This window comes from Heliangelus exortis, chromosome Z (assembly GCF_036169615.1).
Source record: "Heliangelus exortis chromosome Z, bHelExo1.hap1, whole genome shotgun sequence".
In the NCBI taxonomy this organism is placed as follows: Eukaryota; Metazoa; Chordata; class Aves; order Apodiformes; family Trochilidae; genus Heliangelus; species Heliangelus exortis.
The window spans coordinates 8,969,040-8,986,645 of NC_092454.1; the positions used below are offsets into that span (position 1 = coordinate 8,969,040).

At 41.2% G+C, this 17,606-nt stretch overlaps 1 protein-coding gene across 2 annotated transcripts in view; it reads left to right on the forward strand.

Annotated features, from left to right (window-relative positions):
- Positions 1-17,606, forward strand: part of UBE2R2 (ubiquitin conjugating enzyme E2 R2) — a 48,909-nt gene that overhangs the window by 14,668 nt on the left and 16,635 nt on the right. The window contains exon 1 of one of the 2 annotated variants that reach the window (XM_071730137.1): positions 3,858-3,893. The exons of the other annotated variant lie outside the window; for it this stretch is intronic. Within the exon in view, the coding sequence (XP_071586238.1) occupies positions 3,858-3,893 (36 nt within the window). Of the gene's footprint in view, positions 1-3,857; positions 3,894-17,606 lie in introns of those variants that run through there. 2 annotated transcript variants of the gene reach the window in all.

Sequence of the window (17,606 nt, forward strand, 5' to 3'; positions counted from 1 at the left end):
CTCTCATTCAAAGCTTCCATCATTTGTCTACTCACTTCAGCTGAGCCACAGTTTTCAGTACAAGCAAAGTGTCTTCTAACTTTCTCTACTAGGACTGTAAACCAGTGTTAAAATTAACAGCTGATTGAACTTCTGCAGCCTTTCCAAATTAGAGGGAAGTTTTCCTTGGCAAGTAACATCAGCTTCTACAGTACTGAAACGTTAAAAATTAGTCCCTGGTGTAAAGCAGATACTGATGGTAAGCTTTATATTCATGAGTAGCATTTTCGGAAGGAACAATGGCAAAAATACCTATGTAGGATTTCTTCCTTTCTGGCTTATGAGCTTTTCACCTGTTTCATACTTCCCCCTGACCTTTCAAGGTATTCTTAGACTGAAAGTGCTCATGTTGGATGCAATACTTAAACTTCTTAAGGCTTCTGAAACTTCATCTGACACTGGTCAAGAGATTAATGTTCACAAATCACCCCTGAAAGTAAAATTATACATTTTCCAAATACTTCCTATCATGGGCAGAGAGCATGTGATTTAAAAAATGGGGGAGTATGGGATGAAACCTGAATCATTTGATGGAAACTCCTGTATTCTGTACTTAGAGTGGCCTGCTTTGCTGTTTGGATCTGATATTCTGTGTCTACTCTCACTGTTTTAACAGCTAAAAGTTCCATAAAGGCCTGGTACTGTCAAAACCACCCTTCTGTCAAAATGAAGCTTGATATAAGTAGTTTTATAAACTAGGGACACCAGTAGTCTGGGTTTTTGGAAGACTGCATATGGTATCTGGTACTTCAGCTGGAGACAATTTGTTAATTACAGCTCCTTTATCTGAATCTTTCTGCCATTTCATGGAGCTAATTGGAAACGAAGCTGCTCTTTATAGATGCAAAGAAGGCAGGCTGCTAAAATATTTGGTTTCTGTACATATTTAACTATTCCATGAGGCTAGTACTGGACTGAAAGCTCAGAGCCTAAGGTATGAGATCAAAGTGAACTCCCCTGAAATGATTCAGTAGTCCTATGACTAGTGACAAACTTTCTCAATGGAGACAGATCTCTACTGACTGATCTGTTCTAGGACAGGACAGGACAAGCCTGTTAGAGACTTTTGAGTTGGTTTGTTTTTTTTTTCTCCAGCTTCAGTTAGTAGCTGAAATCATCAGGAAATTGCTTTCTTAGGTGTTTCATTGTGATGGTCTGGGTGTTTTGTTGTGATGATCAGGGTCAGAGGGTGGGTCACATCAACTTCGTTGATTTAAATGTCTCAGTTTTAGATTTTGTTGCAAGCATTCATGAGTATAAATCAGCTGAAGTTTGGCCTGCGTTGCCTTTATTTGAAGGTGAATGTAATATATACTTGAACAATCTCACTAGTGAATCTGAAACCCTGAGCAACTGAAATCTCGTTTGATTTTGTTTATGTATTCTGATCCCTGGTGTGGTTAGGTAACAGTTGCTAGAACCGTGGATATGTTTTTTACTGCTCCACACTAAACAAAATAACCAGAAGGAACAATTTATCTGTAATCCAGTAGCTGGGTCATGCCATAAAACTTGGTATTCTTTTAATCCTTTTATAGATTGTTTTATCTTAGCTAATGTAATTACTAATGTCTGTCCATACAATGCGTGGCCCCTTTTGGATTCTGCTAAACTTTTGGCCTTACTGTTCCTTTGTAACAGTTAGCAAAATACAAGTGGTGTGTGAATTGTTTAACTCTTGATCAAACCTTTGAAATTGTGTCCATGCTGGCCCATTACACCTTTGTGTTGCTGGTATTTCCACTGCTGAGTGGTAAGTGGGAGCCTCATCATACTGATGCTTGCATCTGCCTAATTGCCAGCCCTGAGCTCAGATCCATGCTTAAGCTTGCCTTGAAAACTCTTGTGTTTTGTTCCCACTTGACATGTCAGGCTTTTCAGAGTGCTCAATCGCCTCCTTCCCAAAGTATGGGGTATTTTGTAGGGAGCTTCACATTCACAAATAAAACAAAGCATCTGTTGTGTCCCTTTTTACACGTATTTGTGAGCTGCATTACTGGATCCCATTGTACTACATTGAGTTTATCCATGCTCTTCTTATACATGACTGTGATAAAGGAGGAAAGGGTGTAATTGGTGCTCACATATTTTGGGTGTCTGACCTGGAGGCTGTTTAGCTTTGCTGTAGTGCAGCACATAGGCCTTCAGTTCACGATTTGGGTTTGTTGTTCTTTTCTCTTTGATGTAGGCAAGTTTGATTTTTCAAGGTCAAAGTTCTGCTTAAAGCTGAGGAAGAATACAGTCTTCTTAACTAATCCCCGCTATGCTTTTGTTGCAGTATTTTTATCCTATACAGTCTTGCCTTGTAACTATCAGTTTTAGAGCAATTTTTTGTAAGTAGGGTAAAGAACTAAAATTGTGCAGAGGTGCTTGAAGTGTCAACAGCTTTGGTACAGAAGAGTGATGTTGAGGGCCACCCCACATACTTTAAGTCCCCAGCTTTGTAGCAGGACTTGGAGTGCTTCTGCCATCTCTTGTTTGGGGGACAACTGTGCCTTCCTCAGGCCTTTGGCTTGTGCAAGAAATTGAGTGTGGCTCTCAGCCAAAAGTACTGATCAACTTTGACTTACTGCTTGGAGATAGGTTTTTTTCTCTTCATCTTGAAGAGGCTAAACTTGTATCTTCTGGCTTTGGGGGGTAAAATAGCCATCAGGCTTTGAGTTCCTAGTGGGGAATTCTTTTCCATTGTTGAATCTTTTGCCTCCTTGGGCTCTTGGCTGCAAAGTGGCCAAGAGAGGCCAAACACAGCCAGCAGTGAGGGAATGTGCCCCTGTAGCCTAAGGTGCTCAGATGGAAGGAGGGATCGCTTCTGTTCATCAGCTCACTTTCCAGTGTGAAATATTTATGATCCTGACAGCTTTTTCCAAGTCTGGTGGTCTGAGCAGTCAGGCTTCTTTTGTCTTCTGGCTGGGGCTTTTGCATTCCTGTCTGGGCAGTGGCCTGATGCCAAGGGGAAAGCTAAAGAGAGCTCTGCTTAATGCCCTTTAGGGTAGAGCATCCACCCAGAAGCTGAAGGAAGCTAAAATGCCTTTGGGCCAAATGCCCGGGTGCCAGCTGACTGAATAAGGTGTCCCAATTTAGCTTGGGCTTTTTTTGAGGAAAATAGGACGATCATCTGAAAAAATGTGTGATAAAAGTGGTCACGTACAGGATTTTAGGCTCTGAGTCAGCCTGGTACAGATACCTGCTTGTAACCTTGAGTTCAGTAGTAAGTTCTGAGTGTTCTGTGTTCAGGACGTGTTAAGACATTTCCTTCCTTGTCACTTCTTTTGGGCAGGTCACCAGTCTTTACTGAGAAGGAACATATGGAGAATCCTAGGTTTAGAACTGGGGTATCCTGGGGTGGGTCCCTAGGTCAGAGCTTGCACCTGAGGTGCCCTTTGCAAGCACCAGAATCGTCACACTCACCCATGCAATGCTTATCATGTTGCTGTTTTAGCAATGTCCAGAAAATCAAAGGATAAGCTACTTGTATGTAGCTATTAATTAATTTCTTTTGCAGAGCTCAGGATCCTGTTTTCCTGTTTAAACTTGCATTCTTTCTGAAGGACACTCCTGTTACATATGGAGTAAGGAGGTAGCCTCACCCAGTTCCTGTTCAGTGCTTGCTGCCTAGCCATGTATTTATGGGAGAAAATCTTTCCATGTAACAGGAAGATTACTTTAAAATCCATCCTTATAACCACTTTGTAATTGGCTGATCTTTTTTGTGTATTCTTAGGTTTTTCCAGTGAAATTTTCTTGATTTGCTCTAGTAAGCTGTCACTTGGACAAAGTTGAGATTTTAAAGACATCATTTCACATTGAGAGCAACTTTAATGACCTATGATAACATGTACAAGAATGTCAGATCAGTAAGTGTTTAATTTGCAAATTAAAAGTCTTGCTGTTGTGGCTTTTTGTGTTGAAGTACTGAACTGTAAGGATAATGGACTAGTGATGCAGACGTCCATGATCATTAATCTGGTACTGCACTAGCTGTATGTAAAGCCAACTGTTCATAGTAAAAAGCAAACAAGCTGTGTGTTACCTTAGATATTATTAGATATGCTGTTTGTATGCTTATTTTGGAAGTTAGAGCAGAAGCATAAAAACACTATGAGATACAGGCTGCAGTGTCTTGTGCAGAAGTGATTGTACAGTTGTTGTGAGCTCTGCAGCACATATGGTTTAGGGCACAGTATGGTTTATCCTCCCTTGGATTTGCTGAGAAACATTTTTTTTTTTCCTGCTCCTGGTAGGAGAGTGACAGCATTTTAATCCTGATATCTGCAGCCAGTAAAATGTCTGTATGTGAAATATGAAATCTGATGTCCCCAGGCATACATGAAAGGCTGGAGAGCATTGCACCAAACATGAAGGAGCTTGAGCTGCATATGTCATTGCTTGGATACTCCAGAGGTCACTTCCCTAGCATTGACTCCTCAATTTGTCCCTCTGAGGAAGATCAGAACTGTTGAGCCTGAAATGCTGTCCCACTTGTTGATACAGGCTCTAAACAGCCACTGTGTTCTACCTTTGTATCTGTGCTGCTTTCTGTCTTGAAAAGATGGCATGACTTCACTGAGCAGCACTGAACAATAGTTAATTATGTAGATGGCTTCTAGATAGTTGTTTTGAAACAGTTTGAAGCAATAAAATGTACTGGATCTGTAGCAAAGTTACCAGTTTGTTAACTTTTAACACCAGCCATTTTGCCAGCAGGAGACAGTACTTTTTCCTTCAAAACCTGAATTATTGCAAAGGATTTTGGGGTGTTTTGTTTTAAAAGCACCTGGAACTGACTTTAGTCATCCTGATTCTTCTTTTTTTGCTTTTTCATCCATTGATTGGATGCCCTGTTGGGAAGAGGGTAACTAGAACATTGCAGAGAAACTTGAACAGCAAGCAATCTGATACTCAAAATGAGGATAAATTCTACATAATGAGAGTAAAGATCCATATTTTGAAACTTGATTCCTTTTGCAGAAGGTAGTCAGTGCTGTTGGCATATTTTAAGGGCAAGATGTGTTACTGCTTGTGTAATGTCCAGTGCATTGAGGCTGTGACTTGCTCAGTGCTCACCAACCTGCAAAATTAACCCATCCCACAAATGCAATCAAGGGTTTGTGGCTACTAATGAGCTGCAGAAATGGTGGTACAGCTTGTGGTATGCAAATACAAGTAAATCAGAGATTTCTTGAAGGCACAGTATACACTAGAGGGTGGCGATGGGTGATTTATTTATTTTTTTTGGTGTAAGTAGGCTGCACGAGAGCTGGTTTCTGGTGAGTGCTTGTTTCTTACACTCTCTCAAAAAGTTAAACGTGGGACGTTAATGATGTGCTCCATAGAGGTACATGTGCTGCTGAAGCTGTAATTTTAAAATCTACATTGTAAATCAGGTGATAACTAAGTCTGGTCAAAAATGGGCTGTCTTCATTACTAAACAAGTCAGTCAGTCACTAATTTAAGTTGGATTATCTTTCCGTGCTACCATCCCTCTGCACTACAGCTATTGAGACATTGCTTGGGTATTAGGATGGAAAAGGCTGTGGTTTTGGAGGTTTTTTCCCCAGAGCAAAAAGGTACTGATAGCATGTATATATTCAGTTTTTAGATTATCAGCAGATTATTAACACTTAAAACCAATAAATATACTGTCAATATGCAATTGACAGTATACAAAATTGTCCAACCATGAGTTTTTTTACTAGGAGAGGTAATGGCATTTGTGCAGGATTTCAGTTCCAGGTTATGTTTTCCTGTGTGTGAATTCTCAAGAACCAAGTGGCCACTTGGTCTAAATGTGTCCTGCTTAAACTGTTGATCCTTAACTCCAAAAGTAAATGTCTCAGTAGTCACTTCCTTCAAAACAAACCCCTCAAGTTAAAAACTAGGGACTTTTTTGCTAGTTTGTTACCTGGTGTTGCCAGGAGTGGCAGGAGGACAAACCTCTGCTGTTACTTGTGCTGGTTTGTTCTTATTCCTTATAGTGCTTGGGTGCTAGGTTTCTATAATAATGAGGATTTATGAGACCCATGAGGAGTAGGAAGTGACAGTTTAATGTACATTTTAGTTTTGGGAGTGTTCAAATGCCAATGGCAGTGCTGGCCACACTGTCATCATTCATCTGTTACTTAATAATCAGTTTGATGTAGTAATTCTGGTTGCCACTTGTGTACTGATGGGACAACACATTCACTGTGTTGCTCAGCTGGCACCCTGAGCTCTCCTACTCAGTGTCCCAACTGAGAGGCTGCTCTTATGGTATCTGCTATTTCTCTTTTTTTGGAGGACTACAAATCTACACAAGCTCTTAGCCCATTTTGGCATCAAGCTTCCAGCACTTTGCCATCTCCCTTAGCAGTTGGAATGCTGCAGCAGTTTGTGCACAGGCAAAAAACTACATGAGAGCACCAGAATAGTTAATACTTCAAGTATTTGTAGCAATGGAGCAAGCTTGATACTGAGAAGGTAACACGATGTTCTTCAAAGATAGCGGGGCAAGGAGGGCATCTTCAGTAATAGGAAAAATGTTGATACGAATTCAGGCTTCTAGAAATATCTTGAACTTAGCTTAATAGAAGCTTATCAGATAACTATGTGGAGACTTGCTATTATCATTTCTCCTACACAACCATAGCAATATTACGTTTATAATGATGCTGCTTTCTCTGCCATACCTTCTTGGAATTGAAAAACCAGTCCAGACCACATCTTTAATTTATTTTTGAAACTATTTTCCTTCTATGATAACAATCCTGTGCCCCTTGAGCTTCCTCAGTGCTTTAAGGAGTGCTCTGTAACATTTGCTGTTACTTTAAAATGCCTCATGGCTGTTGACAGGCTCTTCATGATACAGCACTGTGAAGGTGACTGCATGGAAAATCAGACTGAAAGAATCTCCAAGTCTGGTTTTGGCACTGAAATACAGCTACTTTCACACAGCTGAGATTTGAATCAAACTGTCATATGTTAATTTGTTGTTCTTCTCAGTACTGATTTATTCCCTGCATCACCACTCTTTGTCTGCTTAGTCTTCTGTTTTGTTCCTGATACTGCCTGGTAATGTCTTAATAAAAAAATTAAGGCAGCTGAACTTGCATTGTATATTGTGTCAGGGAGGAACAGAACAACAAAATAAAGGATTTGAATATGATTTGGCTATTCCTTGTGAGTGAATGTAGCATTGACATGAACAACTACTTCCAGCATCTTACCTGCAATGTGTAGAGTGGGGGAGCCTGTCCCCCAAAGACAAACACTGGAGGTTCACCTGGGGTCTCTGGTTGAGAATACTCACTGTGGGTTAGCAGAGAGATAATTCACTGAATTTCTCAGTTAATCTAGATCTTGACTTTCTGCACAGCCTTTTTATTTTGCATTATAACAGTTTAAGTACCACTTGAGCTGTTAAGTACATTGGACTAAATATGGCTTTCTGAAAGCATCCTCAAAGAGGGTTCTGGAAATCTAAATGCTGACTTCAGGAGGGTGGGTAGTCAGTCATCTTCTTCATCTCTCCTATGCAGGCAGACAAATGCTTCAAGGCTGTGAAGAGGCAGTCTAAAATGGGCACACATAATACCTGAAAAATTTGGATTTTAGACTATTCTAGAAGCTAATGGCATATTAGTTCAGTTGGGAACTTTCCAACACTTTTTACTCACATTTTGGGACAGGGCTAAATGAAGGATTAAGGAAGTTAAGGAAGTTTTCTGGAGTTAGATGACCATGGGGTTGCTGGGCTGTGTTACAAGGAAGGAAACTGAGTGACCATTTATCTTGGGGGATACTCTGGTGATACTGCCTTACTTCATTAGGCAGCCCCAAGCAAGTGGGCTGGGTTTTATATGGATGTCTCTGCTAATCTCCTGTAGTAAGTGTCTGATGACCTAATCAAAACATTTCTGAGATGGGAGTGCCCTGACTCCCCAGACATACCATGCTTCTGCATTCTATAGAGCTGCTGCTCTGCTTTATAAACATTACTTAACACTTGCAGAAGCACTGGTTGTTAGAGCTGGATTGCAGACGTTTTTGCCATAACACACCTCATGAACCATGCAGCTGCAGCTGGTTTCCTGGGCTACCAGAGCAGAAGCCAGGAATGGACTCAGTGTTGTTCCCCTTTTGCTCTTGGACTCATTGACTGTTTTGTCAGTGGTGTCTAATCAACTTACATCACAGGGTTGTACAAGTGTGCAATATTTGGAAAGGATTAGCAAAATCAATATGTAATTTATTTTGTAGCACATGAAGCTGGAGACTGGTGATGCAAAGACAGGCATCTTTATCATTCACTCTGCTTTCTGTGCTAGATGGAGGTCATCTACCTGCATAGCTCTCACGTGTTTTGTGTGGAGGAATGGCTCTCAGGGCTGCATACTAGTTCAGTACAGCTTGTCTTAAAATGGGACACACAGGGTAAGTTGTCAGGCGTTCTGGTACTTTTTTTAATAGATGAGTTGTATGCTGTCTTGCTATAATACTGATGCTAAAAGTTAGCAGGCTTTGACCTGAGCACTTCAAACGCTGGGAATATTGAAAGGTCACCTGAAGAAAGGTGATCTTTTTTAGAGCTTTTCTTTTCACACAGTGAATACTGAAAAGTAACCTTCAGAACAAAACTTGCATACTTTTTTCAGAGGAATTTGTAGGAAATCTGTTGCCATTTGTGGTGGTAATTGGAAGGGAGGTGGAGGGTGAAGGGGGGTGACACTTCTGAGCTTCAAAGCATAACATGCCAATTGGGAAGAATTATGGAGTATCTTGAATTGCAAGAGAGACGAGACCTTACCCTATTGCTAAAACCTATTTTGGGTTGAATGCATGTATTTAATGTTGGTGATACTAGACTGAAGGACTAAAGTCAATACACTTCAAAGTCCTTCAGCAGCAGTGTGGCTGAGATGGGGAGACTGAACACTAAGACCTCTGTAGCTGAAGATACCCTGTTTGTCAGAGGGAAATCCTTGTTGAGAAAGCTATCTTTTCTCTTCCTCTGATTCTTAATCTGGCTTGATACAGAAACATACATAGTTGATGTGGATACTATGTATGGATTTTGCTACTTCCTGGGATGCTAATGGCTTTGATTTCCCCTCCTAAATTCACATGACATTGGTTAAGTCTTTCTCTCCAGCAGATTTCTGGAACCACCAGCTTCTGCTGATCTAATTGATGCCAAAGGTGATAATTAAGCTTTCTACAGTCCTGTGAAGGCAGTCCTATTAGAGTAGGCATTCATGACTGTACTAACAGGTGGGTGCAAAGTGGGAGTTAAAAGGGATTCTCTTATCTTTGTATAATTGCTTAGCTATTCCTATGCAGGGGAGGAGAACTTTGTTACTGTAAAGTATCATTGTAGTAAGCATTGCATTCGAGTGTGTTCAGGTCCCCAAAAGTGTTTAAAAAAAGTTTTATATAGGAATGTGTCAATTTGGAAGAGCGTTCTGAATTTTCTCTAACAATTTCAAACAAGTTGTTGTGAGAATGCTAAGATAGGTGCTAGTGATTTTGCTGCCATTTAGTTGAAACCACTTAATCCTTTAAAGTCTAATAGAATTGTTGGGTTAGAAGAGTTTGACCTTTTAAAAAAAAAGGAAGCTTGTTGGCCTTAAGTTTCCAGCAGCATGGTGTAAACTTGTGCTTCCAGTGGGACAGGTGAAGGCCACGCACTGCTGGATATTTGCAGGATATTCTGTATTGCACCAGAACCAGCAGTACAGGAGGTAGATCAGTATGATGCTGAGCAGGCAGGAGTAATTTTAAGGTGCAGATATGCAGAGGTCTTGGTTGAGTTTTTCATGTGCCTGATGCAGAAAATGTGTGATGTCGTGGCTGAGGTCACTGGCTGTTGATTCTTGGGTGCAATGGGCATGTAGGAGGCCCAAAATTCTGCCTTGGTGTACTTTGCAGATGTTGATGGAGCAGTTCCTACTTGGTGCCAGTAGGCCACAGGGCCAGTTCAGGGTTGGAGGGATGCAGAGGCTGATTGTACTGGTCTGGGAAATGGATAACCCTTTTGGCAGAGCAAGGGAAGCTCTGGGATCTGGTACCCCACTTCCCAGACTCTGCCTTCAGTGCTGAGGGATGTTGCTGCTTTCCAATCTCTGATGGAGACCATTTTACTAGACTGAAAAATCTTTTCCTCAGGGGCTGTGAAAACTGGGACAAGGTGGGGTAGGAGGGACTGAGCAGTGGCTCTAGTGAATAATGCTGAATGCCCACAAATGGAAACAAAGAGGATTTTGTGGGGCTTTTTTCCTGGGAATGTGCTTCGAATTGGGTCCTCCAGTTGTCCACCATGCCACCACCCTCCATGTCTTGCTTGGAATGCTTTGCTGAAGGGCTACATAGCAGCTCATAAAACCCATCTCTGGTTATGTTCCATTATTGCCCTTTGTATTTCTAGATACTTTTAAAACTGGAAACATATGTATGGCATAAGGCTTTACTTAGACTAAAATTTCCAGCATGTTGCTTCTCCTGTACAGAAACACAACTGAAAGAAGCTCAAAATAAAGCAGCTAGAGGACAGAATCTGAGTCCTGTTGGTCACCTTGCAGGGGTCTCCCATCTGAGCCAAAACTGCATTCTCCCCAAAGTCTGCCAGGGCATACATAGATCTTAAATTCATGTTTTTTGCATGTTTGTTCCACAGTAGCATCTGGAGAACGCTGTTTTGTTGTGTGGTGTTTTTTTTTTTCAGGATATGAAGTATGTGCAGAATATAATTGTAACCAGGTAATGTATGGCTTTGTAGGCTACAAACAAGGGGGAAGAAATTGTATTTGATTTCCAGTCAATTTGAAATACGGTTTTCATCCAGAGATCTAGCACAGCAGCGTTTTCTATTATATTTATAATTTGAATGATACATGATGATACTTAGCTTTTTAGAGATTATGTATCAGGCAGAGGATACCTTGAGGGTAATACTTTGTATTTCATTATACTTGAGTCTTCTGAAGCAAACTGGCAAGTGTCAATTACCATAAATGTACAGAATACTGATGTGTAGATGGCTTTTAAGTTAGTTTGCAAACAGCAGTGTAACTCTTGATAGTACATGAAAAAAAATTCACAATCAGTTCTGTTAATGATTTGATTTGGGGGAAGTTTTCCTCTGCCTATCAGATAGTCATAAGGAAGATAGAGACCTGTAGTTGTCAGGCAGATCTTTTAAGTGCTAAAAAACAAACCTCTGAAGTACTTTGGCAGTGTCTAATCTGCAGTTGTTGCTAAGTGCTGAAACAGCACATTAACTTTTTCAGTTCTGAACCTTTTAACTAGCAGCAAACTTGCCTGCTCTGTTGAGCACCTGACACCAGATGAGCCTTTAAAGTCCTCTGGTTTTAGGGCCCTTACTGGCTCTGTGAGTGGATACAGGCAAATCACCAAGTGTGGGACTGATTTTGCTTTTCCTTAGTGATAGGCTAAAGAAAGTGTTACATTAATACTAACGCTTATCAAAAAGTGTAATGTTTCAGAGTTTGCTGGAGAAGTGAAGCCAGCTTGCCAGTTTTTACCTGCCTCATTGACCTGGCTACAACAGGTTGCAAGATTGGAGAAACTGCACGGTTCATGATACCTTGCTCTCAGGCTTGACAAATGGAATGCAAGCAGAACTGATTCAGCTGATACTGTCAGAGTTCATGCCCTGGAAAAGGCCTTTCCCAGCAGCAAAACATTCGCTGTTACCTACAGAAAGCAGTGCCCTGATGTCTGTGTAAAATTGCTCAAAGCATGTGTTTCTGCAGTGCAAATATTAACTGTCCTTACATTCTGTGGCATAGACACAATTTATTTAAGAATAGTAGTCTGCCTGTGTCAGTATGTAACTTAGTGCAGAAATCAAGTACAGACATTGCTCCGTGTTTTAGGAAACTTTAAGAAATCTTTATTTAGTTTGTGTACTAAATACTTGTCTTGAAGAGAAGAAGCAAGCTTGTTTGTTAACTTACTGTATCAAGGTGAGGTAAAACTTGTTGGTAGAGCACTGTTTAAATTACCCTACTTGGCACCAAGTGTGTGTGTGGTTTACAGATGCTGATTGCTGGTATTCTGTCTAGGAGAAATGCATCTGTAGGTTAGTGTGAATACCAGCAAGGCTTTTTGGTTATACTGGAACATCTGCTAATTCATAATCAGATCTACTTTATCACCACTAGAGGCTCCTCCAAGTCATGCTTTGGATATGTTTCTGTGTCAGGAAGCAGCTCAGCTCATGCTTTAAGCATCATGCAGATCTCTGAATCTGTCAGTGTTAACACTTCTTTACAAGCAATGATTTTTCTTTTTCTTTTAATAAAAATAATCATCCATCCTCTTGATGGTATGGTTGAACCTGAATCATCAGTTTGAAATTGTTATGCATCATTAACTACTGACGGAGTTTAAAGCTATGTTGACTATAAGCTTGTAGAGTTCCTTGCTTGTAGCTGAAAAAAATAAACATGAAAATATTTGTAATGATGTGTGGATAAGTAACTTTCTTTTAACATCAACATATTCTACCCTATCACAGATAAGGCTGTAATTACCAACACAGGTTATCTTAGGGTTCAGACACATCCATGTATGTCTCAGGAAGGTTTCCCATGACAGGGCTGTATGTAGGGTTGTATTCACACACTTTTGCTGCAGACTTATTATTACTGCATCCTAATTTGATTGTGCACAGACATCTTGCATCAGGGGCAGAGTGTCTGAGACACAGGCTCTGATCAGCCTAACAACATTAAGATGAAGTTTTCAAGAGTTAATCTTGAAAGACAGGAAGGAGTCTTATCATTGACTAGCATACAAATATGGATGACTTTCCTGTTCTTTGCTATTTCTGAGTTTTGGTAACCTCAGATTATTCCATATACAAGCAAGCAAATCCTGTGTTCAAGTTTTAGATTTCTGCAGAAGTGTGGGTAACATTTGTCTCTGAATGGAGTAAGAAATATTCCACTTCCCTAACTGACCATGTGGATGCTACAGTTTTTGAGCATGGCAGTGTGCTGGAGCACTGACTGGAGCTTCTGGAGACACAGCATGCACTTTTGTAACTTAAATATTGGTGACTCTGTAGTCACAGATACTTACATGTGATGATCCTGTAATTTAGAAAGCGGGGGAGCTTTGCAGGAAAGCTTGTTTCTCTGGAGACCTCAAAATAAGGTGCTCATACACATGAGCCTCTATTGGAAGATTATTTTATCTGTTTCTATAGCATTCAGCTAGTGTTTAATTTAAACTGGAAGACCTTAAAAGAGGAAGGGCAAAAAATAAGTTCTTGAAAAGCATGAGAAGGTAGGTACCAGAGGAGTCTAAGTAGGATGTGATGTCTCACAGCAGAAAACTCTTGTTCTGTCTTGGAAGTTCTTTTTTTGTTTGTTTATTTCCTTTTGAGGTATTAACTCTTGCAAGAGCTCTTACTGTCAGTCTGCTACTCTAGATTATCTTGCTACTAAACTTAATTCCCCTAGTTTTTCCCCCACTGTTGGGTTTCTTCAGTCCTCACTAAAACCATAATAAACATTTGCCATAGAGCATCTTCTGTGATGTGTGACTTAGGGGTGGTTGCTTATCCGTCACACAAGTTTCTTTAAAAGTTAAGTCAGCCACTTCAGATCAAGAATAATACCTATCATGCTTAAATACAGGAAGAAAAGTGGAATTAATTTTAATTACCCTATTCCTTTCTTGGTGTACTAGTAGGCAATACTTCATAGTGTTTGAGCTATCTAAGGCTTGCTTTTAAATGCACACTTGTACAAGTTTCATCTGACTTTCCTTCAAGATCCAGCTTTCTCTGCCCAAATGGTAGCATCCCTTGCTTGTATTCTCACTTTACATGTGTCTCATTACATTTATTTCTTGACCTTGAAATAATTGAAAGTTGTTCTTCCTGACCACTGCTCTTAGCCTGTATGTTTTCAAGCTTAATGTTTGCAATTAATTAGATAGGAGATTGAATTCCGGGGATGTTAATTCGTGTACAGAGCTCAGTTCAATTGCACCAGTTCTGCTTTTATCAGAAGTGTAAAGGTTACTTTAAATATCCATGCTGCACTGCAGATAAATCAACCTGCTTTGCATCCTTTTGCTGGCTCTTCCAAGAGATATTTCAGTAAACTGAGGATTCTGGTTTTATTTACACACTAGTCATTAACATGGCAACTAGCTGGGACATCAGTACAAATACCAGTGCTGTATTTCACTTCATCATTATACTTTCTATTATATGTCCATTTGGCCTGAAGGGAGTCTTTCAGCATCCATATATTAATGACACTTGAGAGCAATCATTTTGTAGATGGTTCAGGCCTAGCCTTGAGTAGCTGTTTAAATGGGCCATGGTTGTTAGAGCAAGGAGGTGGCTTCCTGGTGATGAGCAGGATTTGAGGACTCTGTAAAGGGACATGTTCTTCAGGAGCTGTTTCTGTAGGGCCCTGTTTAGAGCCTAAATTATACATGATACCTAAGACAAAGCCACCTGAGGTTTCTTTCAAACAACAGAAGTGTTCTGTAGCTGCTGAAGGCCAAAGGGGTTGAATGTCTTGGCCTAGTGACAGCAGCAGTGCTGTCTGATCCACTTTTTTGTTTTCCAAGCAGACATTTAGTGTTAAAGTTTTCCTCCTGGTGTAATGCATCTGTTACACATACATTTGCAGGAGCTGATGCTGTGGCAGATCTGAGCTTGCAGCTGCTGCTTTTGCCCCCCAGCCCAGGCAAGAATACTTTGTACTGTGAGAAGCAGCTTAATACTCAGCAGGCCTCAGTTGATCTGCCTCCTGTGTTTTGATTTTTGAGTGAAAGGGGGTGGATGTGTTTTGAAGTCATTAAATTGATTAAACATACTTGAACTGGACTCCCTTGCCTTAGGAGGGCAAAACTCAAACTGAGATTACAGCATCCAAGTAACATTGTGAGATCTGGGGAGGTCTGCCTTGTTTTGAAAAACTAAATCTGATATTGCAGCTAGGACTCATCTTTCTTTTAATTATCCCTTGCAGTCCAGTTTACAGGAAACAAGGTCATTGCTGCTCATCAGTAGAGCTACCCTGATAGGCATTGTGCAAGCTCCAGATCATCTTAAGTACAAGGCAGGGATGAAAAGTGGTAGAGAATGACAGAATGCTGAGTGCTTCTCGAATTTGCCTCCTCACTAACAAAACCCACCCAAAACCTGTTGGTGTAGAAACAACAGTAAGGATGGGTATGTATCAGCTAATGCATGTACTCCAGCCCATACTTTAAACCTGATCTGTTTGAAGCAGCCTGTGGTAGTGAAGTTGACAGGAGTATCATGCAATAAGGAGAAAACATGCTTTTGTGCCTCAAGCACAGGTTTCTTAGCAGCAAATACCTTCTGATGGAGTGCTGGCTCCTGCAATGAGCTGGAAGAAGCTGGGCAGGGAGGCAGGTTGGACAGGTGTATCAGTCTTCACTGGCTCATACAGGATTATAGACATGGGCACACTGGGGGGGCTGTGCATAACACAGTTACACCAACATAGGATTCTAAATCTAGTGCTGATTTTGGCTGCACACTAGGAGAGGGTGCTGCTGTATTCAGCTTTTTGGTGTGCAGTGGTACAGTCCAGCAGACTTGCTTACTGCTGCTAAGTATTACCTGGGTTTGCCTAAATTTACTGCCTGTGACCAGCTCCAAACAGGGGGGTTCACAATCAGTAATGCAGCGGCTGAAAAATAAGGAGCAGGGTGTGTGCTTCTGTGTGACAGTCAGCATAGGTGGGATTTTGGATGCAGTTCCTAGGTGCTGCCATTCAGTTTCTAGAAACCTATTATCCCTTGTTTAAATAAATGCTGGTATGAGAAGTCTGTTAAATGAACTGCTGCCTGCCACACTGAGAAAGGCACAGTTGTGTAACACTGCAGCACAGTGCTATGGTTTATGCTTACAATGCTATAAATATTCCTTTCCCCTTGCTGCTTATGAAAGAGGTGACTGCATCAAGAACTGCCCCGTGTTTTTAGCAGAACATGTGACTGGCTGTCCCTTGAGGAGAGCTTTCCTCTTGCATCCAGCCTTGCTTGCATATGAAGAGAACCAAGGCAATTAGTCATTCACTGAGTCATGAATGGTGCTTGTTCAAGGAATTGTCTAAAAATAGTTAAAACAGGCTGAAGGAAATGGTGTTTGTATATCAAGCTAGCTTGGACATCTTTTAACTCAGCAGTTGCAAACGCTGTGGCTTGCCTCACTGAACAGTAAAGCAGTCTGCTGTGTTTGGGTGAGTATGCAAATGGAATAATGAATAGGAGAGTTTATAGAAACTCTGTCAAGCTTTATGCAGAGTGCTGTGAAACTGGGATTTGCTTTGGTCTTGCCACTTGAATTTGAGCAAAATAAGTTGCAGAATTTACCATGTTAAGTCTGAAGGACTTGTACTCTCTTGTGCTCGACCATTCCATAGATGTGCCTGTAGCTAAATCTACTTCAGGAAAATAAATTATATTTACCCAAGAAATAAAAGTTCAAAACATGAGTGCCTCATTTATTGAGAACTGCATTAGTTTACAACACCTTCAGCATCCTGTTCAATCAGCTTGACTCTGAAGCATGGCAAGTGGAAGCAGGTGCCCAGATTGTCAACCCTGCACACACATACTTAGTGGACTCCCCTGTGTGCTGCCAGAGATGCCTGTGATGTAGCATGATACTTTGAATAAGCAGCCTCAAATTTTCACACCACTGCTCCAGCAAGGCTATTATTTTTGCCATTAGAGTTGGTAAATTGGTTCTGAAGTGGTCAGTGACTGTTTCTGGAAGAGCTGCACTAGTGTTAGAGCTTCACCTCTTCAGGTACCAGCATCCTCAGCTACACCTGCATGGGACTGTTTCAAGTGCCATCTTCTCTAGAGCAGAGACCTAGGAAGAGACGTACGATTTGGTGCAGTATTGTCAAGTATCTCTGTCTCCTTCGCTAGCAAATACTGTAGGAAGCCTTCAGTTTCACACATTTGGGGATAGTCTTCCTAGTTTGACATCTTTTTCAGTGACATGGACCATGACATAGAGTGCACCCTCAGTAAGGTTGCTGATGACACCACCAAGCTGTGTGGTTAATTCACTGGAGGGAAGGGATTCTGTTCATAGGGACCTTAACAGGCTTGAGGAAATGGGCCAGTGCAAACTTCATGAGGTTCAAGAACTCCACTTGCAAGGTCCTGCAGCTGGGTTGGACCAGTCTCAGGCATTACTACAAGCTGGGTACAGTGTGGGTTAAGAGTAGCCCTGTAGAGAAGGACTTGGGGGTGTTGATTGATGAGAAGCTCAACGTGAGCCAGCAGTGCCCTCATGCAGCTCAGAACCATATCCTGCGGTGCTTCAAGAGGAGAGTAGCCAGCAGATCAAGAGAGGTGATTCTCACCCTCTGCACTTATCAGTCCCCACCTCAAATACTGCATCCAGTTCTGCTGTTCCCACCATAAGAAGGGCATAGATCTGTTGGAATGAGTCCAGAGGAGGGCCACAAAGATGATCCAGGGGATGGAGCAACTCTGCTCCAAGGAGAGGCTGAAAGGAGCTGGGATTGTTCAGCCTGGAGAAGAGAACACTCCAG